General features: G+C 39.3%; 1 protein-coding gene across 3 annotated transcripts; it reads right to left on the reverse strand.

Annotated features, from left to right (window-relative positions):
- parga (poly (ADP-ribose) glycohydrolase a) lies at positions 1-27,869 on the reverse strand. 3 transcript variants are annotated; one of them, XM_040139680.1, is made up of 19 exons: positions 27,698-27,869; positions 27,087-27,299; positions 26,927-26,992; positions 26,075-26,743; positions 25,846-25,978; positions 24,865-24,987; positions 24,647-24,727; positions 23,841-23,915; positions 19,797-19,889; positions 18,307-18,461; positions 14,822-14,901; positions 14,648-14,708; positions 13,460-13,535; positions 10,895-11,042; positions 4,661-4,739; positions 4,388-4,496; positions 3,728-3,833; positions 2,258-2,386; positions 1-1,507 (listed from the first exon to the last, which is right to left on the reverse strand). In XM_040139680.1, exons 3-19 carry the CDS (start codon positions 26,956-26,958, stop codon positions 1,326-1,328), a joined length of 2,331 nt encoding a protein of 776 aa, XP_039995614.1. In that variant the 5' UTR covers positions 26,959-26,992; positions 27,087-27,299; positions 27,698-27,869; the 3' UTR covers positions 1-1,325. The 3 variants fall into 3 exon arrangements, with proteins under 3 accessions (XP_039995614.1, XP_039995613.1, XP_039995612.1); XM_040139679.1 differs by lacking the exon at positions 27,087-27,299 and having other exon boundaries at positions 26,927-26,989; XM_040139678.1 differs by lacking the exon at positions 27,087-27,299.
- Positions 27,870-27,927: the final 58 nt, after the last annotated feature.

Raw genomic sequence — 27,927 nt, forward strand, 5'->3', positions numbered from 1 at the left:
AAGACAACAGTCCTGCAATAAAATCTGTTATTTCTAGATGATCTATGAATAACTAAATTAGCCAGATGTAAAGAAACCACGTACTGAGAATACTGCAGAATGGCTTCTTGACATAAATTTTGGTTAACATTCAAATGTTTGAGATAACTGAAGTGAGGCTATGCAACCTATAATAGCTGGTCTTGTATTGCTTGTATCGTACTGATGGTAATTCTACTGACAGGTAATTAGTCAGTAAATCATATTGATCTGAGCTGAGAAATACAATTTTAACAGGATATAGTTTAATTAAGAAATTATAATAAAGAGTACAACCTAAAAACCTAAAGTACAGTCCTATGCCATACATGTACAGCCTTTAATCTGTTTATGAATCCATCACTAAATAGAACCCACACTGTCAATCAGAAAAATACAATAAATAATAAAATAAAACATAATCACATCCCCAAAGTAAATGCTGAGTAAAAACATTAACAAAAATAATATTTGCGTGCAATTCTTTCTTTACCTGCCCCCCATTTGTAAATGCAGTATCAATACTTCTTAACACTGAATATATGTGAAATTATTAATTATTATTAAGTTACTCTAAACAGAATCAATGGTCAAGATGACAATGACCATAAATATCCGTTTCATCTGAGAAGATTCTCATACCAGCGACCATTTTATTGATTATTTTCACTTGTATTAATACAAACTTTAAGGACAATATGTGTGTTGAACTTCGACATCCTAAGAGCATATAAAAGAGCAGCATATATTTGTAGAATATTTGATAAATAAATGGTACCCATGCATAGACTACAGTATGGCATCTAATCATCTCTCTGCATTCAGGAACCTCACCACAGCCTGGGTATGATAATAGAGAAGACAACTCATTGGAAAAAGCTGCAAACCCAATATAAGACAAGATAACCAGGGATGATCGTTATGTCCTGAAAAGTGTCCACAATCATGCATATGATGACTATTTGGCCATATTTGTAATTAGTATGTAAACACAAAAGAATTCCACATCACATTTAGTCTAACGAAAGGCTTAACAGTAACCAGGATTTACTATTGCTATAAGTCTCTGAAACACTTCACCACACTCAGTGGCGGACTAAGAGGCTCCTATAGTACCACCAACAAGAAAGGCAAAACTGTGTTTTGGTAGTTTGTGTGTTGGGATCACAAACTTAAAGGGAGTGTGTGTGAGAGAGAAAAAAGTGATTGTAAGCACAAGACTGAGAGCACATTGAGGTTTTTGAACCTGGAGTCTCTATTACACAAAGAGAGAGGGGAAGGGAGGTTAAGGTGTAGCTCTCCCCATGTTAATGAAAGTCCAACGCTACAGGTGACATCCCAGAATCCTTGGCAGAGTCCGAGGCGTCGGCGGTTGTAGGGGAAGAGACCTTCTCGTAGATGAAACTGTAGAGACTGACATCAGGTCGAGTCGTGCGGCAATTCTTACACACGACACTCGAGTACTGGTTCAAAAGACTGTACAACCGCCCTGGGAGGTTGGGGGAGGGATGGCAAAGATGGAGAGAGGATGAGAGATAAAGGGGGAGGATGGTGCAGGGGTGGAGAGGAGGAAGAAATATGGAGGAAGATAAAAACAGGATTTGAGAGAAGTAAACAAAAAGACACATGGTTGGAGAGTCAAAGAACAAGCAAGAAAGACCAAAACTGTAAGAGAAAAAAAAACAACAAAAAACAGTAAAATATACAAAAGTGTGTTGGGGCTCATTTATAAATCAAGCACACATACACACATACACAAGCCGTGAGCTTTTTCTCTGTAGCTCCACTTTAGGAAATGGATGGCTAGAGGGGAATTTCTCTGAAAGGTTTCAATAAATGTCAGCGGAAGAAAAATGAAAAGAGGGGGAGGGGAGGGGCTGGGGTCAGTTCAGGCAGCAATCCACTCTGCGGCTGAGGCTGAATGGATAGAGAGAGGAACAGAGATGGCCCATAGGGTGGAATAACTTAACATACGGATGGACTGCGTTCTGTTATTTATGCGTACTGTCCCTGTAATGACACCAACAAGGACAACCTCCATGTGCTGTACGAGCCTCAAGAGCCCCACAATCTCAACAGTGGCAGATATCATCACCATTCCTGTTCATTATGTAATCTACTGTAAGAGGTCAACAGAGGCAGGGCTGACGAGATAAAAGCTGCGTTAATTAAGCTAGGCCAGAAAATCCTACCCCTGCAACAAAAATACTAAAAATATTTATTTGCGAGCAAGCCCTACCAACAGTGACTTGTCTCTTGGTGAGGAAGCTGTGCATTTCATGGACATCCCTCATAAGTTGAGCATCTCCAAATGTGAAGTAAGCCACGTCTCTCCCGGCCTCTGCTGCGGCCATCAACTGAATAAGCGCTGAAAAAGAGAGAAGGAGAAAGCTACAAGGAAATTCAGGCAACAATAATACATTAGTATCCTTCAGCTTCAGAGCAAAATCATAAATGTGTAATTGACCACTGAAAATAACTAACTGATTGGTCAATAAGCCAGATAAAGTGTGGCTTGTGGCAGAAAAGAACACGAGTGACAGGGGCAATTTGTATCAGAAGAGTAAATAATCCACCACTGGTAGAATAGCCTCATAAACTGCACTCAGTCTTTTAGCCCTTGCAAATTAGGTCTTAAGACTTTTAAATATTTAACAGAATGGATATTGATTTCAGATTAATGAACACAAAAAACAAACCATCATTTGCAAAAGGTCTGTAATCTATACAACATAACAGTTTAGTCTTATGTAAGTACCACGTCTCAAGTCAGCTCCAGGACTTTAATGTAAAATACAGTTATTGCCTTCTAAAAATACCGGCTATGCTAATTCCAAGCCTAATGGGCGGGGGTCTCCGGAAGCTAATATTATCCTCAGGGACTTTGCCAAGTCCAGTGGGTCTATTCATAGCATGTTGCAGAGGAAATTAACACCTTCAGTTCTACATGAAACTGTACACGAACATACTACTGTTGCTCTAATCTCAAAAATAACATCTGCATTCATAATACAGTGTGGAGATGTGTTTTTAGCACAGCACAGAATTCATCAATCCAGGCATAACACAGCATATGCTACTTTAGTAACATATTGTATGATAAGTATGAACTAAATTAAAGGCAATGAAAATGTGTCAGGCATTGACTAGAAACACAACTGGCAAAAATTTGTAGTGTGGCGTACTCAAGGGGACAGTAAGGAGCCCCTGCTTATGAAGAGGGATGTTGTGTAAACCCACAGAGACTTGCATCAGCCTGGATTTATGGTGTCCCTTCCCTGTAATCAATCGCCCTTTTAATGGAAAACATTAATGTGTGTCAGCTGATCAATAAAGGGAGGGAAGGAACGGTTGAGTGACACCCTGGGAGAGCTACTAATTGACCAGAGGGGTTTGAGAGAGACCAGTATCTGTGACTGAACTGTACAGCCTATACTGCATGAATGCTGAATATCCTTCAGCAGGGGCTTCAATGGCTTGGACAAGTAGTGCAGATGAATAGATAATCCTGCCTGAGCTAATGATATTTAGCTGCTGCTTGAGAATCCAGAGTTAAAATTTCAGTATAAGTGATATGATGCATCTGCATTGCAGTTTTACCATTTCAGCTCTCATGTATGAGAAATTGTTGATTTCTTCATACTTGTTGCCAACACAGTCTCTTCTTTCCCCCTATTGGGATGCAGGTTATTAATTCAGCCACTGATACCTTTGAGTCGTGTGTCTCCACCAAAAGCTCCACAACCCCAGTTGCCGGTGGCTACTGCAGAGAGGTGCTTGCTGTTGGCGTTATTTCGGAAAAGTCCACAGTATGCCTGGGATGAGTGCACAGGGAGAAGGAGGAAGTGAAGGTGGGGTTAGAAAAAGATACAAGAGAAACTTTTTTTCAACATTGATCAATGATGAATATATCATAATTTATATCCCATTAAATACGGTGTAAGCATAAGTAACAATGTTTAAGTGTAAGCCTCAGGTTTAACCATAAGCAATACAATCACAAAGACAGGTGCATAATATTTTTGCCAAATTTCTCAACAGAAAAAAACTGTAGAAAATGACAGTACCACTACAATAAATAGGTGTTGTGTTGTATGGTCAGATAGGCTTTCAGTAGCCCCGAGCTAAATTCAATGGTGTTACAGATCACAGAGCCTTTAATTAACATCTTTGCAGGCGGTACCTGACAGCATGTCAAAGTTCAGTACCATGAGCTTTTAGTCAAAAACAACATAATATCTGTTGTGTCCAGCATTATCCTATGGTCAACTACTGACAATAACATCTTTTGAAATAGTGTTGTTTAACTGTAACTAACTGTACTTTCTCAATCACTGTGCAAACACAGACAGGGACATCTCTCTTTCACCTTGTTCAGTTCTCTGGTCATCTTCTCAGGGAGAAACTGCTCTAAGAAGTGCCTGTATTTAAGAGCATCAATGGCAACAATCTCTGTACATCGTCTCTGCCAGTCATCCCTGAAAATGAGAGTAAAGGAATAGGCAGGAGGGGAATGACAATGACTTCGAAAAATCCTCCCATCTGTCCCCTCACTTTTTATGACTGAATTAAAGATTTTGGGTTTCAAATATCAAAACAAGAATCCCAAAATTTTAAATAGAAACTAAATGAGGAAAACTACCTGGGTGTTTCATCCTTGTAGCTGGCCTTCCATGTGTAGCTCTCAGCATAACCAGAATATTTACTGTACTGTTCAGTGCCTGCAGAACAAGAAAGAAAGTCAAGAGAAAAAAAAGACAATACTCAGTATTCAGCAGTCAGAACACATAGTAGGCTTAAATCTGTTTCAGCGCCTTATTTCTTAAATCAAATTTAGTGCTTTCTATGCTACCCATGTGAGTACACACTATCAGCTTCTATTGGATTGTCATAAATAAAGGCCATTGATTTAATAAGTAATCCGCTTTGGGGTTTGAAATAAAAAGCTTTCAGACATAATAAGAAGAAATGGTTAGAACAGAAGAAGCTAACCATGGCCATATTTGTAAAATGTTTGGAAAACATGAAACATCAGCATATCATTCATTAACTGACAGGGTAACACACCTCTGTTACCAAGACAGTAGCATTTTTATAACAACTACTGGTATGTGCTCAGGGTTTGCTCGCGAAAGATTTCATCATTTGTCATTACAAATACAGCTACAATCAATTCTGAAAATGGTGCCCATTAAGGGCTCCATACATTATGCATTAGGTGTGAGGTGGTTATACAGCACTTCAATGAGGAGCAGGAGTGAATTAGTGATTAACATAGCCTTTGAGGTTCTACTGTATGTACTGGCAGAATTAAACGTGCAACTAGCAGAGTGGGGAAGATTTGAAGTTAAGTTCACAATAACCAGAAAAGCACAGAAATATTTCAAAAGCAAAGCTAAATTTCATTCTTTACAGTATCTTTTGAAAAGCAGTAATAAAATACTGCTTTTACTTTCTTATATTTGACTTGATGTAATTTTAAGCATGTACAGTCTACTCATACTGCAACCACAACACAAACTTGAATTGTAAGCAGAAATAACGATTTTTTTTTAATGTCTTTCTATGTCAAAGTATGATTCATTCTAATGGCCTGTACTGGCAGCAAGACATACACCAATAACAAAAGTACAACTGGGCAAAGAATTATGTTTCTACATAAAGCTTTGGCTAAGTGAACAAAAAGAACATTTACAGTAACATCTTGAGCCATCGCCAGCTAGTCAATAGAAGTTCTTTTTACAACACTAGCGACTCCTAATGTCAAACAACAGGATACCACTATCACTTTTTCCATCAACGGATCTATCCTCCTTCACCTTGATCCTATTTATTCTGGCAACTGCCCATGACAGCATCCTGGCATACAGGCCTCCATCATTAGATTACATCCTGGACCTCTACCTTCTGAAAACGCCAATGGATAATAACTGATGTGACGTTTAAATTCCAAATGCACTGGAACTGGACCCATGTGATGATACCCTTAAAGGGAAGGAAATGCAATTAGCTAGACAGAGGAGAAAAAACAAAGACAGGAAGAGAGACAGATAAAAAGAGTCTAGAAACAGTGACTAAACTTAAAGAGGAAACACTGCATGCGTGCAAGGAATATTCTGAAGGTTTTAATGAATCTATGGCGTAACTGGCCCATTCCATTAGTGGAGCACTGACCTTGGTAGGGCTATAAATTCCTTTCTGTCCAAAATGTAATAAAGTTAAGTGGAAAGGAGGAGGAGGGAAAGAGGGACGGAGTCAGAATTATGGGAGGTGACTAACCACTGAAGGTGACTTGCAAGAGATGTGCTTTTCAAAGAAGACAACATGGCGCCATACACAACAGATAATTCTTTGATTACTGAGAGAAGGGTACTAAAAGAGACAGAAGTCAATTTTTACATTATGTTTGCTTGGTGGTATTACCATTGTGGGTCAGGGGCTGTAAAACCACGTTAGCGTTTCCTTTAAACTACTCTGCTCTTAACAACCTGCCTATAAGCAACAAGCAATGTAAGTAGTGGATACAGACTGCGCCAAGAGAACCCATCAGATCACACTAAATCCGTGTCTATTCATATTTTGTTTGTTCATGTGTCTTTCTTGTAAGACATTTTAGGCAAGTTCAAAGAAAACTCTACAGACAGAATCAACCAAGTACAGAAGTTTGGGAACACCATTTATAATTGAGTTTCTGTTTGCGCATAGCTAAATTATAATATATGTCTTACTGTCAAGAGGATGGATTTAGCAGATAGGATAATGATGACTCTTGTGATATCAAAGGCAAATTGAAAGGCAAATTTTATGTCCCAATGAAATACAAACACTAAAACAGGATAAGTGGATGTTAAAAATTTACTTTGTTATGTTAACTAGATAAATTGGTAGTAAAATAAATATGATATAGGTAATGCAATGCAATGAAGCTACAAACCATAATAATTAAGGTAAATTTCAATCAACATGTAATATGTACATGCATCCATGACCTTAATCTCTGTATGTTTTTTTTAATATGACCAGCTGGATGAGGTACAGCTGAAACCAGGAAAATGGTAGGATGGTCAGAGGAGGAGGAGGGGTGCAAGTGAGAGGGCAGAACACTTAGACAGGTTGACCCAAGCAGAGTGAGTTGGAGGTTGAAAAATAGAGCAATTCTGCTGGGGAGAAAAGAAGGATAACTGGGCAGTCCCAAGTGAATCAATGCAATGGATTTACTTTCAAGCCAAATGGAAGGACGGGAAAAAAATGAACGGAGTCGAAGAAACACACAGGGCTCAGTGAACGTTAGAAAATAACTCAGAGACGAAAAAAAGAACAGTTTACAGTCTAGTGTTACATACCACTACCAGCCCCATTTTTACAGTTTTTAATGAAACTTAAAGCAGTTCCAGTCCAGTGAATAACCTTAAAAGGTAAGCGGTAAACTGCCTAAGGTAAAAAAATAATAATAATAATAAATAAATAAATAAATAAATAAGTTTAGGTCACCAAAAACTGAAAAATTATGTAAATTTCATAGAAAACAGGCCATTTTTAGGAATTAAGAAATTGGTTAATTTACAGTTTTCCTGCAGCAGAGGAAGTAAATGAAGCAAACCAACCTACAATTGCACTGGAACTTCTGCAACAGTGCTAGAACAGTGCTGCGCAATATTTGATTTCCATTGTAGAAAGAACGCAACAAGTGTGTTCGGCTGCTGGACAAGTCAAAAATTTAGATTAAATTTATCTCAACAAAAACATTCCATGATTCCTTATTTTAAAATCTCCAACTGTTTATTTTTTCCATGCTTGTGATTCAGAAAACCAGACATTGAATTATGTAAATTTAAAAACTATTTGGAAAAATCTAGGTGTTCTAAAACTTTTGACCGGTAATGCAGATGTGTGTGGTTTCTATGGGAGAAAGAAATAAGTAGAAAATAATGAGCTATATCAAGGAATAAAGATCCAATATACCACATGACATGACTGCATTATATTCAGAGTATTCACAGTGTGGTAGCGCCATATATCTGGGTCTATTAGTTCTGTATAAGTTGTGCTAGTATTTACTTTGTACTTGTAATCATACTGTATTTGCACAATGCATAAAGGGAGAACACGACTAGCACTAAATACCCTCTCTCTCAGTCTTATATGACCAAAATACATTGGATTTCTTTAACTCATGATCAAAAAGATGCTAATAGGTAGATAACATCATCAAAGAAATATATGATTGTAGCAATTACACTGTCTGTCTGCTCTATAATGGCTCCATTCCCTGCACCTTGTAGACAAATAGGCCCCATGTCACAGAACGCCTTATCTGGGACCTAATATCTAGTTTCTGTGTGTGTGAATGCAAATGTGTTAGAGACACCATAAAGATGCCTTTGAGAGTGCCATCACTTTTTTTCTGTAAGTGTGTTATGGGAATTTTAGAGCCAAGAGCAGAAACAAACTGGCAAGAATTGTAAATAGTCATCCATCCATCCATCCATCCATCCATCCATCCCCTGCTGTTTATCTGGGTTCTAGATGCAGTGGTAGCAGGATAAACAACTTATCCCAGATTTTTTCTGCCTAATCATGTCTTCTAGCACCTCCAGGGATGGGAACCTATTATCAACTGGCCTATACACTCAGCTCCCTTTTCACCCCTAGATACTCACACCCCTTGACTTTGGGCAGCAACTTGCTCCCAACCCAATGGGGACAGTTTGATGTATTTCCTTGGGTTACCACAGTCTCAGAAGGAAAGGAGGGGCTAACTCTCAACCAATCGTTTTCATATGCAGTTGCAAACAGCCCCAGTGTGTGCTGGAAGTCTTGTTCCGATAAAACCAAAAGAAATATATAATTTTTAAAAAGCAAGAGAGGCAATCCTGAGGTCACCAAACCAGACACTCTTCATTGGTCAGCAGCTCAGAGAGATTCTGTCACAAAGAAAACTGGTCAGTAGGCACAGCTTCAACGAAGCTGGCTTACTGAGAATGCAGCTCGACTTATTGCCGAGGTTACGGACACAACTCTCACTCCATCCACATCACATAGCAATGCCATCCAGACCCCATATTGCAGAGATGGATATAGCAATAGTCCACAAAAAAATTAGATTGGATTAATGAACAAGTAATAAGACGGCTTTCCTGAGGAGGCTCAGGATTGTGATACAAATATAATTGGAGCTTATCTTCTGGTCCTGCGAACCAACCATTTTTGAAAAAAGGGGACCAATTTATAGTCCAGAGTGAGAGTATTTAGACAGTTACACAATTTTTGTTCTTCAGGCTCTGTGCTTCAGCACATCCAATTTAAAATAACACAAGGGATACTACATTAAAGTGCCAAGACTCAGCTTTAGTTTGAATAAGTTTACATAAATATAGGTAGAACTGTGTGGGAGATAAAGCCCTTTTAAGAACCAGTATTAGTCACGGCATTGCAATGGTTAAAAAATAACTAGACACTTGGCTACTAAATGTTTCTTGGGCAGCTGTGTGTCATTTCAACATTAATTCATGCACGTGAGCGCTTACATGTGGCTCAGAGTTTATTGAGAACTGCCATTTAGCTTGAGGTGCAGTTGTCTGTCAATATGAGGAGAAAAGAGGTGACCATGCAAGGCTCAAACAAAGCAAACATTTATCAGAGAGAGATCAAATGTAGTTGGTTTGCCAAAATCAACAGCTGGGTACATTTTTAAAAAGCAGCTGCACAATGGAAATATAAAAAATGGCAAACAAGCTGGTAAACCTAGAAGCACAAGTCTTGGATGACCATAAAATCATATGCACATTGAAGAAAAACCCCTTTATGACTGCACAACAAGTCAAGAATTCTCTACAGAATGTAGGTGTACATTGTACAGTTTGCAAAAACATACAAATAGAAACCAATAGAGTTGCAGAAAAAAGTTATATGAACTGACGAAACCAAAATCAACCTCTGTCAACATGATGGTGAAAAACAGCAACAGCTCAAGACCCAAAGCCGCAATGCAACTGGCACACTGGCATTAATTGGTGAGTTCACAGAAGCAACAGGAAGAATGCGGAGGGAATACAGGAGTATTCTGTGAGATTAGATTCAGTCAAATGTATCAAAACTAATTGGACGACATTTCATCATTCAGCAGGACAACGATCCTAAACACAAGACCAAAGAAACCAAAGAGCTTTTTAGGGTGAAGAGGTGGAATATCCTCGACTGGCCGAGTTAGTCACCTGATCTCAGTCCAATTGAGCTGCATTCCACTTGGTGAAGACCAGACTAAAGGCAGAGAGACCCCACAATGAGTGAAGAAACACTGACGGCCTTGGAGAGCAGCACCATGGAAGACACAAAGCGTCTGTTGATGTCTATGGGTAGAAGACTTCAGGCAGTCATTGACTCCAAAGAATCTCTCACTAAATATTAAATATGATCATTTTATGTGACTTCATGTGTATCAGTCCAATTACTTTTTAACCCCTAAAATTTGGGCACTGTGTGTTAAAAGTGCTACATCTGTCACACAGTTCTTTCTATATTGATGTAAACCTTCTAAAATTAAGACTGAAACTTGGCACTTTAATGTACTATGAATTATTTTATTTCAAATTAAATGTGTTGAAGCTCAGAGCCTGTAGAACAAAATGTGTAACCATCCAAATACTTATGGTTTTGACTGTGTCCAGAACCGTTGTTATTATTATGAAAACTGCTGTCTGTAAAAGGATTTTTATTTCATTGATGATTTTTAATTCTTGACTTACCCCAACATGTTAATATTGTTGCGTGGTTATTCATTTTATATAAATAACTATATACTAAGTAAGTAAAAGACTGTTTAAGGTACAGTAATTAATGCCTTAAAAAACAGATCCTGAGACTGAGTGACGCGTACCTGTGATGATGAGGCATTCATTGTATTCCAAAGCTTCAGTAAAGAGGCGAGAGACAATGAGTTCAGGGTTGATGAGGAACCTGATTTCTTCCTGGACAAGTCCATGTCCTGTCACTCCTCCACCTACAAATCTATTTGCAAAGTCTACCTAGTGAAATAAAAGAAAATAAATGGAAGAGTTAACCAAAATGGCACAATCCCTCAGTTCTCCTCTTAACAGCGTTCATCATCGCTCTCAAAAAATTTTGAATTGTCAAAATAGAATGAGACCCATTTGATGAACTCAATTCGTGCAAGTTACCGTGTGATTGGCTAGACTACGTATCCACAACAAAACAAATTTTGACTAAATGATGTTTATATATTGCCCTTTTCCTGTCCATTCAACACACTTGAGAAGAACTGTGAGGTTTAGTTACTGTCAATCACATTATTTAAACATATGACTCTATTAGTATCTCATTATTATCCATCACCCAATGTGGTCATTTAATACAGATAAATGTCTAAGGATCATAAAACTACTTCCTGCTTGGAAGTAATCAGATGAGGAAATTTTAGCACAACAACACACACGAAATCTAACGAGATGGTTAAATACGAATAAAATCTAAAATTAATGGTGAGTAGAACATTAATGGAAAATCGGCATGAATGTGTGCAGACCTCTATTTTTATATATAGGCGAGTAATTAATCTATTGGCCTTCCCTGTGATGGCTCACTATTCAGTCTTTAATCCATAGGGATAGAAGAAACATCAAAACTTTCATTTTAAAGCAGGAGTGGGCACTTTAATTGTCCTCAGTATTTGTCACTCTTTAGTCTGACATTGGGAAGGTAGCAATGATAACAAAATAACAAACCTGTGTGGGAATTTGATCCCTATTGAAGGGTAAATGCAGAAAGACATTGGTTATAAAGGGCTCTAGTGATGGTGATGTCTGTATGTTGTTCGGTCTATCACTTTGGTTCTGACTGAAATATCTGAAAAACCTTTGGATAGACTGCCATGATATTTTGCATTCATGATCACCAGAGAACAAATCCTACTGAGTTTGGTGAAACTTAAGTTTTCCTCTAGTTCCCACACCAGATCAAAGTTTTCACTTGCGGTGAAATATCTTAACATTCCCTAAATGGATTGGAACTGAATGTTTTACAGACATTTGCAGTTTAAAGACAATGAATCCTACCAACTTTGGTCATTTCGTGAATTTTCTACAAGTGCCACCATAAGGATGCCATGTGTGTTTGACATCTGATAGAATCAATTCCATTCCCCCCCAGGACAAATTACAATCATGCGGGGAATCCCCAAACTCTTTATCTAACGCCATCATCAACCATCAAATGTTTAATTTGTCCAATTCTTTGGTTTATGAGCAAATACTTGCAAAATGAATAACATTCCCATCAGCCAAGGAAAGCCTCACAGAGCTGCTAGCGTGGCTGCAGGCTCTAAGTCATGTTAGTTAATGTTTTAAATTTCAGTGTCGATAATATTAGTAGAAGGACTGAGATACAAACCTAAAATGGTTGATGAGATCGCTGGAGAAATATATCATATATATGGTTATTTCTGGGACTGCTGTTTCATTGTAGAAAATTTTTTTATATATGATACTGGAGCTTCATGCCATGTAAGCCCTCTCCTTGTTTTTTGTGGCATGGATAAGTGGAGAGCCCATTCAATCACAATGCTGCTATTTAAACAGACTGTCAGGGGTGAGGGTTCTGCTCACTGGCCCACAGCTACGTCAATCTGTGTGACAGTGAATGTGTTTGTATGTGCATGTGTATGTTTTCTAACCAGTCGCTCAACTCCTCGCCTCCTTCCTTGGTACACCCCTAACCCCCCCCTCACACTTCGATGTCACCTCCTGACAGAATGACAGCCCACTCTGCCCTATCGAAACTCAACACACAGCGAGTGCCCAGCCTGCTGAGGTAGCCATCAATCCGCCTGCAGGACTCCTGGCCCACTGGGTCACCGCAGTGAGATGGCTCACCCTCTTCATCTTTTTCTCCGTACGCCTCCTTCCCCTTCATCCCCACCCCAGGGTCCTCCCCTCCACCCTTGCCTCTCTGAGCTACTCAAGTGTATACATCAGCTGTCAACCAGGGAAAAAATGCACCAGCCACCCTGGAACACTGAGGGAATGAGGAGAATGGGTGAATCAATGCAGACAGATAGAGAACAAATAACCTTCACAGATATGCAAAAAAAATTATAAAACCAATTTTGAGCTGGGGGTAGTCGGCAACTACTGCGACAAGCACTCTCATTAATTTTTGAAAGCTAGAGGGAAGGCATGGTGATGGTCAGAGTCATGTTTGTCAGTTTTGACCAAACCAGCAAGTGCAAAACAGGCATGTTACATCAATTCTGACACTCTGAGCCAACGATCTTGAAACTGAGTTTGTGCCGCCACTGTTAGAAAGAAGGCTGAAAGAAGGCTCTTACAGTGATTGGGGGACACTGAATGGTGTGCTGAGTTTTATTATGCAAGGTTAGAGTCTAGTTTTACTTGGCATTAGATTTAAATTGTAAAGGAATTCCTACCTGCAGCATCCCATATCCATCATCCTCAATTGTCCCCTCACAAGTGATATGTAAGCGCGTCAGCTGAGTCTGACAGCTTGACAAAAAAAAAAGATTGCAAAACTTTCAGTTATTCATTCCAGGAAAGTAGCATTCCAGCCAGGTAACATGGTAACGCTGAAAGATTCCCCTTGTACACAGTTTCTAAAACGGGATATTCAGCAAAGTGTGTACTCACTGTTGGAAAAAAAAAAAAAAAAAAAATCAAGAGGTTGAAAATAAATTGCTCTAGCTCTGATGAAAGGTCCTTACAGCAAGTGTCCTAAATGAATTAGTATTTTTGAACTAGTGGGCATAAACGATAAAGGAGACAGGAAACTGATCCCACACTCTAAGGTTATTTGACTAAAATCTATAAGTATGTCCTGAAACTTTCCTAGTCATATAATAGTCTTTAAAGCAACAAAACTAGCTTCTTCAATCTCCTTGGATACATTCAGCACATCTAAATTTGGGATTCCTCCACACTCTTTCTGGCAGGATTAGTAAGGATTTGTGAAGTAGGGTGGGGACTATTTGTGAAGCGTCTGTGAACAATCTATTACTCCAAAGGGGCTTCACTGTGATTCAAGCCTGAGTTTTATCAGGGCCACTGAGGGACTTTCAATCTCTGCTGTGAAGACATCCCCTTGTCAACTTAATGGTAAGCTTTAACTACTGTCATGATGGAATATAAACTGCCACTTCAGCCTCAGGTCTTTCCACAAGATTTCGTCTGTATTTTGGCACCATTCAGTCACACAATCCTGCCTGCTAAAAAAGCTGTCCCACAACAAAATGCACAATGCCGTCATTTTATCCATCTAACAAGGTCTCCCACAGCAGCAAAGAAAAAAAAGATGTTGTGCTGATTTTGTCTGTTTGGTTATTAGTTCACTTTGACTAACATCGAATCAATTCAGATTTGTTCAATGAAGTTGTACGGACATTTAAATGAAATTTTGATGAAATTTAGATTGCCACATATGAAAAGAATATTTACTGACCAAAAACCCAGCATTATTTAATATTTGGCACCTTTTAGAGAAGAAATCAGCTTTAACATGGATTACTGTTTGTGGGTTATTATAAAAATCCTAATATAAATTTATTTTAAATTCAAGTCATTAAATCTTTAAAGTCATAACATAGTAGAATAGAGACTATTACCTTTCCCAGTTTGGAGGATTGTTCAGTATTTGTCTCGTGAATGTGACAAGACCCTTGGGTCCTTAAAAAAAGAGACACAAAACATAATCAAAAAATCATAATAAATTGAAAAACAAAGGGTATTAAAGAGAAACAATTGCTGCAATATCACGTGGGACGTTTTTTAATACTTACTGGTCTGTGTAACTCTCCTGAAGTAACACAGCAGAGTTTTCAATTTCTCAATTTTTTTTGGTGAAGAACCTTCAAATAACCTGAAAGAGAGGAGATTTTTGGAAAGTACCAACTTTGTTAAACAGTACATGTGGTTAGCCTTAGAGTCTCTGAAAAAAGAAAATGCCAACATTTGACTGAAAATATAGTTTTTTTTGGTATCAAATAAAATTATGTGTTACATTTTAGCCGATGAGAGGTATTAATGATTCACTCAGAGTCATTATCTATAGCTCAATGCACAACCATGCTACTGCATGTCATGAGTGAGGTCAAGCTTTGAAACTGGCACGACATCTCTCCCTTCTACCTCCATCCTTCATACAATGGCACTGCCTGAGGCCCTGTTTCAGTTCTTCATAGTTACCATAAAAACTAGGGTGGAGGGAGGGAGAGAAAGAAAGAGAGAGAGCATTAGGTTGACATCTTAAATCACCCCATAGTGGTACTCTACCTCCATTAAAAGCAACCTAGGATGATGACTAATCACAGTTCCGTTTCCCTCCTACCGCTTTCTTGGCAGAAAGCAGTAGGAGGGAAAGATGAATGCTGAACGCTTTCTGCCCAGACCAGTAAAGAAATAAAAACAGTGGAGATAAATGAAATGAAAAAGGCAATGTACTAAAAGCCCTTAAGTGAGGGAAAAAAAATCTCATTTATAAAAGACAATTACTGCATATCAAATGTGTTTTCCCCACTATTTAAATTCCTTACACAGAAAAAAAAAATCCCTTAGTCAGTGTCAATCTGTCATAATGTACCCAGACAACCTGCCTATGACATAGAGTAAGTGAAACACAGGGGCACGAGGGTGAGATTTCCAGAATAGCCACAAATCATACTTGCTGAAGACAAAAGGGCAGTTAATTAAAAAGGATTTAGTAACAAAATATATTGCAGCAATTTTCATTTTCAAGGACAGTCACATTAATCATTGGTTCTTATCCACTGTAACTTTACCGACTACATACATGCACCAGGACACAAGGTTTCTGACAGTTTTGCCATTAACAATTAGGTTGTTTTCTTCTAAATGAGATAGGCCACTCAGTGCACAAACAAAAAAAGAGGATTTCTTTCTTAGTAGTGAGCCATTATTGTTGACTAAATTGTTAAATGGGTTTCCTACGTCATTTTCATCTCAAACAGAGGAGAACTAAAACTGAAGAGATAAGTCTCCAGTATTCTTTCCTACCCCTCAAATCTATCCATCACTTAACGGAGGACAAACCTTGACAGCTCTGCCAAAACAGCAATCACCAGATTGCTTGCTGCTCTGCTTATCCAAGACAGAGCGCTACTGTAACGGATAAGCAAAATGACGGACACTCACTCAATTAAGGGGGAAAAGGAGGGCCAGTAATGATCCAGGGCTCATTTTAGACTGCACACGTTGTCTTGTCTTGTCTCATCTTCTCAGAAAAGACATTTTTTCCTCTTACTCCTTCCTTCAGGCAGACATGCTGATAGTTAAGGCAGGCCCAAGTGCCTGCAACCAAGTGCTGGCATGGGTCTGAAACAGCCAGCCCTGCAACTGGAATCAATGCTTACATTATTATAGAGGCCTCGTCACTTAGCCTGCATCTAACGTTTGATGTGGAGGCAGATATCATGCATACAGATGACTGATTGTGAGAGTATGATTACAGTTCAGATAAAATGAGGGAGTTAAAGGAGGGAATGTGGACCAAATCACGGATAATCAATATGATTGTCCCCAGGATTCATAAAATAATACGCTGAACCCCCAAGGAAGAGCAGATGGCTAATTAGACTCTGAATATCAGTTAGGGCCCATGCAGATTGCAGGGAATATCAAGATTATATAGTACAAAACCTAGCCTTCATTTTCTGCAAAGTGTACTATCATAATAAGGTATTACCAAACCAACATCTCCAGTATGCCAGGCAACAGCACCAGAAGTTATAATACAAAGAAATACAGGAAAATTGAGTTGAGGTGAAATCTGAACTATGTCCACTGTATACAGAAGTGCCTACAGTATATAAATACAATAATAGAACTGGTAAAAGAAATCTCATTATAACTCTGTTACCAACCCCTCCTCACCCATAAACAGCATCTCAACTTCCTAGCCATTATTGGCTGTGGAAAAAATACATGAAGATGTTAGTGTCCAACAGACTCCCACCAGATTCAATTAGATGTCTGCTGAAAGTCGTCTTATCAAATATCTTGAGCAGAAATAACAAGACGAATAACAACAATGAAGTCTTTTTCCAACAGAAAACAAGCTGAAACTTATTAACAAAGACATAATCCAGAAAACTGTGATGACAGAAAACCTAAGTGCAATACTCCCTCACCTTCTACTGCTGCCTACAGCAGAACAGAGGTTGCGTACTTCAGATACAACAATGTAAAAGCCATTGATCTTACAAACATGGGCCAGAACACATTCATGCTTCACTTCCCTCCTTTTCCAGTAAAGCGACACATCAAGATTATGAATGTCCAGAGAGATATGTAGGGGTGTGCACTTTAAAATACTCTTATCAAAACTATTTGTTTTAATTAGCTATACAAGGCTTTCTTAACAGACCACTGGTTCTGAGTAGGTAGCACCAGGTAGAACACCAATTTAACTCTCCTACTCTGAATCTCCCTCCCACACACAAAGGAAGAACCGAAACATGGAGCTAAAAGAGATTCTCTGCCCACAGTCCCATCCTCAAGTCTAACAGGTGACAAGGGCAGTTAGAGCACACACTGTAGTGACACAACCATTAAAAAAAAAAAAAAAAACATAACAAATGAGACACCACAAGCTGTGGCCGTTTAACAGCCAGATCCAATCCCAGTGCATTCAAGTTAAAAAACATAAAACGTAAATGTCGCACTTACTGGACGCTTACTGAATAAGCAGAAGCTTAGTAAAAACATAGAATTCATCTATTAGGGGTTTTCAAGGCAGCAGTGCCCCCTTATGGAAATCAGTTTACTTTTCTCTGAATGGTAGATCACTAAAACAGAGCCACTCAATCAAAATATGACCAGATTGTAACAGATTGCTGTGCTTAATCATGATGTATGATGGCCAATTACTGGAAATGACACTACTGAAAACCCTGTGAGAAAACCTGACCCTGTCTTTATTCAAATAAACCTGGTCAGCAGGTTCCACAGTCATTGAGGACTAGAAAAAGGTATAATAAAAGGTAAAATCATGCTCCTGTCCCGACAGTATAGTAAGCTTTTCCGTGAAGCGTATAGTCCAATGAGGGTAATTCAGGATCAATGTCCGAGTCTGCTGAGATGTCCTCCTGCGTAACGGCTTATAAAGGGACTCAGTGAAGGACTCAAGGGGCAAATCTCATTTTTGAATAAAATACTAACAACCACAGCTCACTCAATTAATCTAGAGAGCTACTCGTCGCTGTTTTGTGTCTCTCCAGATTTCAGCAAAGGATGGTGTGCCTTTTACCTGTAGAAGTTGATCTCAGGATAATTGCAGTACTCTGACTTGCGGGAGTTGCGTCGGGGGAATGTGCAGAAGAAGGCGTTGGCCAGAAGACAGGCTATTTGCTCCTGAGACAGAGTCAGGGAATGGTTCATCCTTGACTTCAGCAGAGGAATTGGCTAGAAAAAGACAGATCATGAAAAAAAAGAGACTGAAATCACAATCAAAACAGAACAGAATAAAGTTGTGAAGTCAAAGCAATGTGAAAAAATGTAATGCGCAGGGAAGCAGGATGGGAAATGTAGAGACACAAGGTAAGATGCTGAAGAAAAAAAAAAAAAAAACAAGGTTACGTGGGTGCGATACTGTAGGTCTGAGGGCTAATGGGGGTAGATAGTTAGTTTAGCGATCTAGCAAGCAGAAGAGACATGGGAGTTCCATTAGGTGAATGGGTGGTAGTAATTAAGGTCCTGGTTTTCTTGCTCTCCCTAAGGTTCATTTAGTCAGACACATGAGGCCCATCTATCTTCACTGATTAGGGCTAAAGAGCCTCCCAAGGCTGCCCAGTTAGCAGATCAATACCTGCTCTAATAACACACACATAAACATTAGACTTGATGCTTAATACTGCAAAATAAAGCGGAGTCAGAAAGCTATTATCCAACCACTACAAATGATTATGACATGAAATCTGTACCAGAAATTCCCTCCTTTAGTTAAACCTGAGCATTCTTGATGTTCTGCCTGTGGTTTCTGTCTCCAATAACAACTAGAGGGGTTTTCCTATCCTGCCCAGAGGGGCAGCTGAATTAACCTTAATAAATCAAAACTGTAGATTCTGCAATAGATAAGTGAATTACAAAAATACCAATCTTGGAGTTCTTGCATTGCTTTAATTGATGACAGAGAACAAAAATGAAGACAAATGGGGATGACATTCAAAAGATCTGACATGGATCAGCTCCATTTAATGTGAGTAAAAAGGAAGGCCTCTGAGGTTTGATGAGGGTGATATCAAACCCCGTTTCCCAAAATATACTGCTGAGAGGAGGAATGGAAAATGTGGAAGTCCAAAGGAATAGACTGAATTTTAAAATTCATGACCAGTTCCAGTTTAGTGGAGCACTGAATGCAAAAAGTAAGAGGAATTTTCTCAAGTGCACAAGCATAACACATCTGCTGGATGACAGGACATGAGACAGACCTCTTCTCTTTCAGTCCTCTTTTCTAATGAAGCAGTTCTTGATGTGGACCAAAAAGGGGCATTCATTATCTACCAGTTGTAATTCATGAGCTGATCCTGTACACGTACCATTTAACCCTTTGCCTCTCGTCCCTGCTAACTGCAAACACTTACAGTCTTCCTCCTATGTACCTTAACATTGATGAACTCTTGACTTCTTATACCCAGTACTTACTGTAATGCAACGGTTCACCTTTTAGTTTACTCACACAACTCCAGCCAACCCCTTAAACTTTAAGCTTTGTACATACAAATTGTAAACTGTACTTACCATCGTGCAGAGACGAGGAGCACTGAGTGCCAGGTCGACCATGGCAGGTAAAATGAACCCAAACAGGTGTTGTACCTCGCAATGCTCGAGACACTGAAGAGAGAGGGGGGGGTACAGGCAGAACTATTGTTAAGTTGGAATAGCTCTGAGAAGTTGACTGCCCAGTTAGGCAGGCAGTTACTGAGAGCTGGCAGTCAGAGTGACTGATGAGGTCTGAAGTGGCATACTGGTTTGTAAAACCATTCATTTTCCAACCAAAATGTTAACCAAAAGGTCAATTCAACAAAAATATTAAAGTCACAACCACATGAAAAATGATTTTATCAATGGTATCTTTTTAATTAATAGTTTATATCATAGAATCCCTCCAATACATTTCAAAAATTGTTCTTTTTTGTTTCTACATTCAAATTCTATAACTCTTACTTTTTCCAAGACATGTGGGTTCAGTGATACCCCATTTTGTATGGGCAGATTGATGAAAATACTACAATAAACATACTATCACCCTTTTTGAACAATTATATAAACAGTTCCCACAATACATCTCTCTTTACAGTCCTGTTTCAACTTAAAAAAAAAAGAAAGGTCAAAGCTAAAGATGCTATTTCCTTTTCGTGTTTAATTGCTCAATAACTTCTTTTAAGGTTTATGATTGTCTTGTTAAGACGAAGAGACAGAAAGACCTTGAAATACACGAGGAGCAACCAGCTACTTGATGTAATAACAGTTAAACAGTGAGTCCAAGGTCATAACCCAGTATCAGTAGCCAATATCTAAAGAAATTTCTCTCATATCCAACAACTCACTGTCAGTGGAGACAACAAATGTTTCTTGTTGTTATAGGGAGAACTCCCACTTCTCAGATATCATTAATCCCAACTCTTCAGCAGTGAAAGAAGAAACAGAAATGCTGCGGAGCTACTCACTACACAGAACCTGTTTCAGAAGAAACTACCATCAATCTAGGAGCGAGCCAGCCACGGCCGAGGCATCCATACTTCAGCCTATAGCTTACCTCAGCATCCATCTGCAGTTCCCTCTAAAATAAACATCGTTATTCCATCATAGACCCAGATTTACAATGCAATCCCTTATGAGTGTATTGGCTTCGAATGTCACTGTCATCAATCACTTGCCTTATTCTATCAAGGTAAGGAAGGGGAGCTTGTACTGATTAAATGGACCTTCTGGAGCAAATGCAAATGAGCAATTGTGGAGAGAGTGGCAGGGTGGCTTGATTTTCAACAGAAAGTCTTTGGTGGCTGATTTGGCTTGGGGCATTTATATGGCTGGAGAGTAGGTCTGACTAAATGCTGTCAGAAGTAATGAGCTGGCAGACATCATAAAGCGCTCCTGTGGGACTAATAGATGGTAGTTGGTGATGCAGCAGGATGAGGACAGAAAGATGATCGCCCAGCCTTTCCACAGCTACAGCAGCCAGCCACAACTGTAACACATGGGTTGGGCTGCACACACAAAAATACCTTTCACATCAATACATATGACAGACTGAGCTCCAGCAGGACAGTCCAGATTTACTGCTGTGTGGGCTTAAGATCGATTACACGCTGATCTTCCATCCATTCTGGTCTTTACAAGTTATTGTAATTTCCTGGCAGCTCAGCCTAGGCGCATCTTGATTACATTTTTTTCATTTTCAGTTCTACTACGCAAACTTTCACATTTCAATACATTTTAAGATCACCATGCAAGAGAGAGATAAAAGCAAAACAAGTGAGAAAAAGCGCAAAAGGGAAAGAGACAGAGTATGTTGTTGTCTTGCAGCTGAATGTTCATGTACTAGTGGAACATCAGCTGTACTTATTCCTGGACTGCTTTCCTGCTCAGCCCTTAGACATTCATCAGAAAGTGACACAGTGACAGTTTCATTTGGCAGGGGAGAAACACAGACAAGCCCTAATTTGGATAACCCTTTTTCTCCCCCCTATGGCTATTACACGTTGAGTAGAGTGTCAATCACTGGCCCAGGGGCAATGTACCTCTTGACAATTACCCCAGTGCTGCACAAATGTTGCTCCATTTTTAATTAGATGTTCTTGGCTGAGGAGTGCAACAGTTAGGATTCAAACTCGCAGCAAAAGAGCAGTCGATTAAAAAAAAAAAAAAATTAAAAAGAGGGGAAAAAAAAGGTGTGAGCAGAAAAGTAGTATAATGTATTCTGTCAATTTCATATCTATTTGGATGGCCAACCAGCAAATGGCTGAAAATTCAATCCATGTGGTTCTTTATTACATTAGACTGTGTGTGAAAGATAAATTACCTAGGATGATGCATGTCTGCTTTGGAATGGCAGCTGTTAATCATCCGCGCTCAAGTGTTTGCAAATGCTTCCTCATAATGCATCCATCAACTGACAGAAATTAAAATCACAAAAAAAATTATGACAACCAGTAGGTATTCTGTATCTGTACACATGTATCTATTCCCTTTTGCCAATGAATGCACATATTATAAAATTTGGGGTTCCATTAAGAGCTTTGGGTATCCAAACCTTGACTTGCCCTTATCTTGTGAGCACCACGCTCCCTTGTTAAATGCATCAGCAAAAAAATAAATGAAATGGTGGGAAAAACTGTGCTCAGGGCAGTGAATGGACAGCTGGAGCTGCTGACGCAGTTAGACTCCTGGAAGGGCAACTTTCTTGTTGGCCTCGCTTAGCATCCTTACAGATTTAATGGGTCTTTTTAATTAAACTGGATTAAGCTATAAAAAGGCTCAGGCGGCTATTGATCTACCAAGCTCTCTAAATTACTCTGAGAAATTATTTCAGAGAGGAAGGGGAAAAAAAGACCATTTTGTAATGGTCTGAATTTAGCTGAGTAATCACTGATGAGTGGGGACGGACACCAAGTTCAAAAATCAATCTGACTGGACTGTAAGAAGTATCAAATACTCCCACTTAAATGTAAGAGGTCCATTAAAATAATGATCTTGTTTCTAATGGCTGTAACCAAGACATCAACTTACTTAAAAAGAATCTGACAATAAACCACATGCTTTACTAAATGTGCGTAACCAAATTACACTTGAAGTTGAATTTGATTTGCTATCTATTCAAAGACTCTGTCTTCTGTTTTTGGCCACTTTGGATGGTAACAGAGTCTATACCAAATTTAATCGAATAAATATATTTATTTGATTAAATTTATCTGATAAATTTATTTCCTTGTCTACTAACAGGTCAGTAGACAGGCAGTACCACTAATACTGTGTCTGCAACATTTTGGGAGGGAATTTCCACAAAAGGATTGATTACTTGGAAATCCTTAATCTATGGAACGGTTATAATTTATAAAACAGTTTTAATAAGTAATCTCATAACAATGAGAGATGGTAAATATTCCTCCCACTCCAAGTTTCTCTAACAACAGGTATGTAATTACACTCCCTAACTGTCTGAACAGAAGGAGTGTTAAAGAAAGGAGGAAGGAGACAGAGAGAAAGAAAGACATTCCCTTGGTTCACCTGCAACAGCTGCTGCCGTCATGCTCTGTGCTCATCTGTCCTAACTGTAGGATGCATATTTGCTCCTGTGAGACTCCCAGGTAATGGGAGGGGACGACACACGCTGATGGGCTTGCAGCCAAACAGAGGAGAGCAGACTCCCCTCACTGTGACAACTCTAGCTTCATTCTTCATTAAGTTACATTTTAAGACATTGTTAATTATGCTGAGTTAAACAAACACTGCCAAGGGAAAGTTCACAGGGGCTGGCTTTCAGAACTGTGACGCACACAACTGGCTGTATTACACTGATGAGGTGTTTATTTATATGTCAGTTCTCTTAAATTACAAATATTTGGGGCTATTACATAGCAAATTAAGAAATTAGAATAAAAACTAAAGCATTGTGTTTCTTTAAATTAGGTTTCCCACCTAAAGAACTGGATTCAAAGTTAATAGGTTGCGTGTTCAACAAAGAAACATGCCTAAGTGTGGTCAGTATGCTTTAGGGACATAATTTTAATCTTCCTGCTTTATCCTGTGTACAAATCCAAGTCCAAGTCTTGGACAGCTTACCTCTGTGCAAAGAAGGTTCAGCGCAGTGAAGTCCCATTTCTTTGCATGGGTTGTGTTGTATCTCAATATTGCATCCTGAAGAGGAGAATTGGGAATTATTTATTCATAGAAGACTAATTTGACTATATAAAACTGTATGGCTGTAGATTAACAGCATTTGTAACGCACAAAAATATATAGGATTAAATGTCTTCTCTTAATACATGACATAACTAGCTATAATTGATGCAAACTCTGCCACCATGTGGCTGTTTCTGGAATTAGTCTTGTGCATTTGAAACTGCTGTGAGAGTTCAAATGGAATAATGTATGAGCAGAAATTCTCTGGTATCAAAGGCATGCTAGCCAAATAAGCCAGATATTGGTTGAGAGGCACATTCCTATTTTATTACAATAGCTAAATTTGAGAAGGTGTCTATCCTTTCTGTTTTTGTCTTCTATCCACACTAAGATGGTGTGGTTGCTTATAGGGTATATAACTCTGAAAACAAGTCTCACATTTTAGCGTGGACAGAAAAAACAAAGCCGAAATCGTGAGGTACGCCTGCTCATATGGGTTCAGCTCTGTGTTACAGTGATGTTTAGAAGTAATGCACAATTTTGTTGCTTTCAAACATAAAGAGGAGAGAGAAGAAGACAATAATCTGATTTATTGGTTTTGCCATTTCAGTGGGGACTGAAAACTTCAAAAAGTGTGCATGCAAGACATTTTCACATGTAAAACACCTCTTTCAGATTTATCTTAGTGTGGACATGGAGTATGTTTGCCATATTTGCGCCAATCCAGCCGAGCAAAGTTGTCTTACCCTCACATCCAGAGAACTTTTGAACCCTCCACGCAAGGCAGTGTGGATCAGGTCCCACCGACTCTGGACACCACCTCCATCCTACATGACACAACAACTGATATATTGCTTTCACGACAATGTTCCTACCATAACTAACCTTGTTGTAGCACATAGCATGGTTTGATAAAAGGCCGTGATGCAGCTAAAGAGTACGACTACAACTACAACTAGTATACCTCAGTCTCCATAGGAAACAGGTTCTTCTCAGAGCAGGGCATCTTCACTGATACGTCATCCCACGCATCTTTGAACTTAGTGGGGTATGGGGCAGGGACCTCTCCCTCTCTGAGGAGATCTGTCTGTAACAGGGAAATGAAATGGAAGGGGACACTAGTTATCTTTACAGATTACTGTTGTTTTTCGAGCAGTGATGGTTGCCACAACTTTTCTCTCTCTTTGCTTATTAAAATTATGTGCGCTGCAATACTTTTAAAAACCCCTGAAAATGAGGACATGGTATGGTAGATATTGTGAAATGTGAAGAGAAGTCAGTCACACACTCTGTACATTATTTCTAAATAAAAATATCTAAGAGGTGGCTGTATAGGGCCAATGCCTTATTTTAAAGTTAAATAAATATATAATAAGCATACAAGCTTGACTCTTGTTTTTACCAAAGTTGATATGTTCATTTGCTGGCTGACTAAACAACTGAAAGCTGTCCCATTTGTAGTGGTATGATTTTCTGAAAACAGTAATTAAAAACCTTATATTATTTTGGTGATTTAGAGGGTGATGGGCAGAGTCTGGCTTCGGTGGCAGTGGCTGTTGGTTAGAACAAGTAGTAGCTACACACCAGCACTGACACTGTTCCTGTGGGACGAGCAGTGGAGGACACAGTCTGATTGGAACTTTCCTGACAAGAGGCCCTGAGGGGATCATGGAGGATAACTTCACCCTGCCCAACACTGTCTCCCTCTTCCCCAGTTCCACTGTCTATATCTAAACAGCCTTCTTTACACTCCCTCTGCGACTTTTCCCTATCTTAGTTTCTCTCATTAAAATATTAAGTGTAGTCCCACCACACAATGCCTATTCACTCCTGCATTCACAATCTTTTTATGACAACAATATTCTTTACAACATACCACATACAAAACAACAAACAAACACACACACACACACACACAGAAAAAGAACAAGGGCCATTGACTCACCCTGACTGTGACAGTGTGGTTAGGCACTACTTTCAGGTGAGACAGAGGGGGGGCACACTGGGGCATTCTGTTCAATTCATCTATGGGTGTCCCCAGCCATCCTTTGTCCGTGTTATGAAATGCAAATGAAATTCTGTACAGGAAAAAAACAAAAAAACAAGTCAGGATCCCACACTATTACTGAAGGACACTGGGAACATGCTGGAAATGTGAAAATGTTCACAAGTACCTTTCAAAAAATGCACCTGACTGGCTTCTAATTAAGTCCTGGCTCATATTAGATGAGCCACTGCACTCGGCTACCTCAGCATCCTCAGTCCCCATGGCAACCAGATGGGCTATTTCTTTGGCCGAACATCCAGAGTCAGAGTCATTGACAAACTGCCGAGATTCCACTGCCTGAACCTTTGTAAAGCCCGAGTCCTCTGCACAAGCACTGACATCATACTTATCTGAAGAGTTGTTGGTGAGCATGGTTTTACAGATGGGACTGTCAGGACTCAGCATCTCCACATCACTGGGCGTACTTACACCCTTCCTGGGACTATTACTAAGACAGAGGGTGAGTTTGGGATTTGGAGAGTGTGCATCAACACAGGTTGTTTTAACAGGGTGGGGGCCAGGTGAACTGGGCCTCTTAGATTTCTGTCCATTAGAGCAGTGTGTTTGAGCTGTGTTACTTCTGCTGTTAGCGAGGCCAGATTCATCCAGCCCACCTGCAGACCCAAAGTCCGTTGAATTCTGAGATGCTTGGTCATTTTGTGTGTTCTCTGTTGGTACAGAGTCTTTCGTAGTGTCGTACTTTTGCGGTCTACAAAAGAGTTCATCTTTTCCATCCGTTAAGTTTGTTTGTGGTACTTCCTTCTTTACATCCTCTGGCTTGACTTCAGCAGTCACACTGCAGCAAAACAGAAAGAGAACAAAGTTAGAGAAGGCTTTGTTACCAGGCTGAGTCTACAAAGTCTACCCTTTTTTCCCCTTTTCCCAGAGTGCACTTTGTACCCTCTATGCATATTTCTTACTTTACTTAGAAAGCTGAGCAAAAGCACAGAAAATCCTAATGGCCACATGACTGTCTTACCTTCTTTGAGAATCCATCGTTTCATCCATCATTAACAGGTCAGACAAGATGAATCAACAACAGCTACTGGAGAAAGAAAAACAATCAATGTTCCAAAACTACGACATTTTTAAAAAATAATTTTAAACATGATCATTAAGTTACGGTATACTGTAGTTACAAACTGTCCCTTTTCTGGTGTCTCTGGACATCACATAGAGCCACATATAAAGTTTTGTTTATGTCTGGTCTTGGACGGAGGCTGTACTCGGAGTTTTGGTAAGAACAGCCAGTAGAAAACTTGAGGAGGTGTTTTCGGACCCTGTCCACTTGTTCAGCTCATGAGGCTGAGCAGTCAGACACGGTGATTTCCATTTTCATTTGAACCCCTTGCCTGAAGTATCAGATTCGTTTAGCACAAAAACAAACACACGCTCGGAAGCCAGCACATCGTAGAGAAAACATGCTGCTTGCAGGTTTCACAAAGCTACAATAAGCTAGCTTACTAACCAGTCTTATATGTTACTTCTGACATTACCTTCATGGTATAAATTGTTACTCGATGATTAGTGGCATAATCAATTTTCCCGAGGGATTTTTTTGTCTTACAGCCTTGATGCGGACACATCTTGCAGGTCAGAAAATAAGTAATCTTGCGCTAACTAAGCTTTGACTGGCTAAAAATCTAGACGTTAGCTGTTAGCTCCGATTATGGTAGATAGCACCAACGTAATTCAACCTGATCAAGCTAGCAGTTCAGTCTCCACTAAAACGAAGAGAGATAAAACTTACAAGCATGCCCTTCTTTGTTTAAGACGTCTGAGTTAGATGCATTACATAATTATATATTTATTTTTACACGAAATTTTCCTTTTCAGAACACATATCACTACAAATGTTATCGTCCAGTTACTGTTTTACGTCCATTTCATTGTTGCAGATGCTTAGCCCTGACGGCTTCAAAATCGTGGCCAATAAAAACGTTTTCCTTGGGAAAGTAGGCGGGATCGGGAATTGGTATC

Source organism: Xiphias gladius, chromosome 11 (assembly GCF_016859285.1).
Source record: "Xiphias gladius isolate SHS-SW01 ecotype Sanya breed wild chromosome 11, ASM1685928v1, whole genome shotgun sequence".
In the NCBI taxonomy this organism is placed as follows: domain Eukaryota; kingdom Metazoa; phylum Chordata; class Actinopteri; order Istiophoriformes; family Xiphiidae; genus Xiphias; species Xiphias gladius.

Excerpts from the sequence above, each read along its gene's own strand:
- parga (XM_040139679.1), bottom strand. The coding sequence starts at position 26,958 with ATGATGGATGAAACGATGGATTCTCAAAGAAG. Across the intron at positions 25,979-26,074 it reads TCAGGTGCATTTTTTGAAAG|AATTTCATTTGCATTTCATA; the intron begins GTACTTGTGAAC and ends TTTCCTGTACAG. Across the intron at positions 11,043-13,459 it reads ATGGATATGGGATGCTGCAG|GTAGACTTTGCAAATAGATT; the intron begins GTAGGAATTCCT and ends TTATTTCACTAG.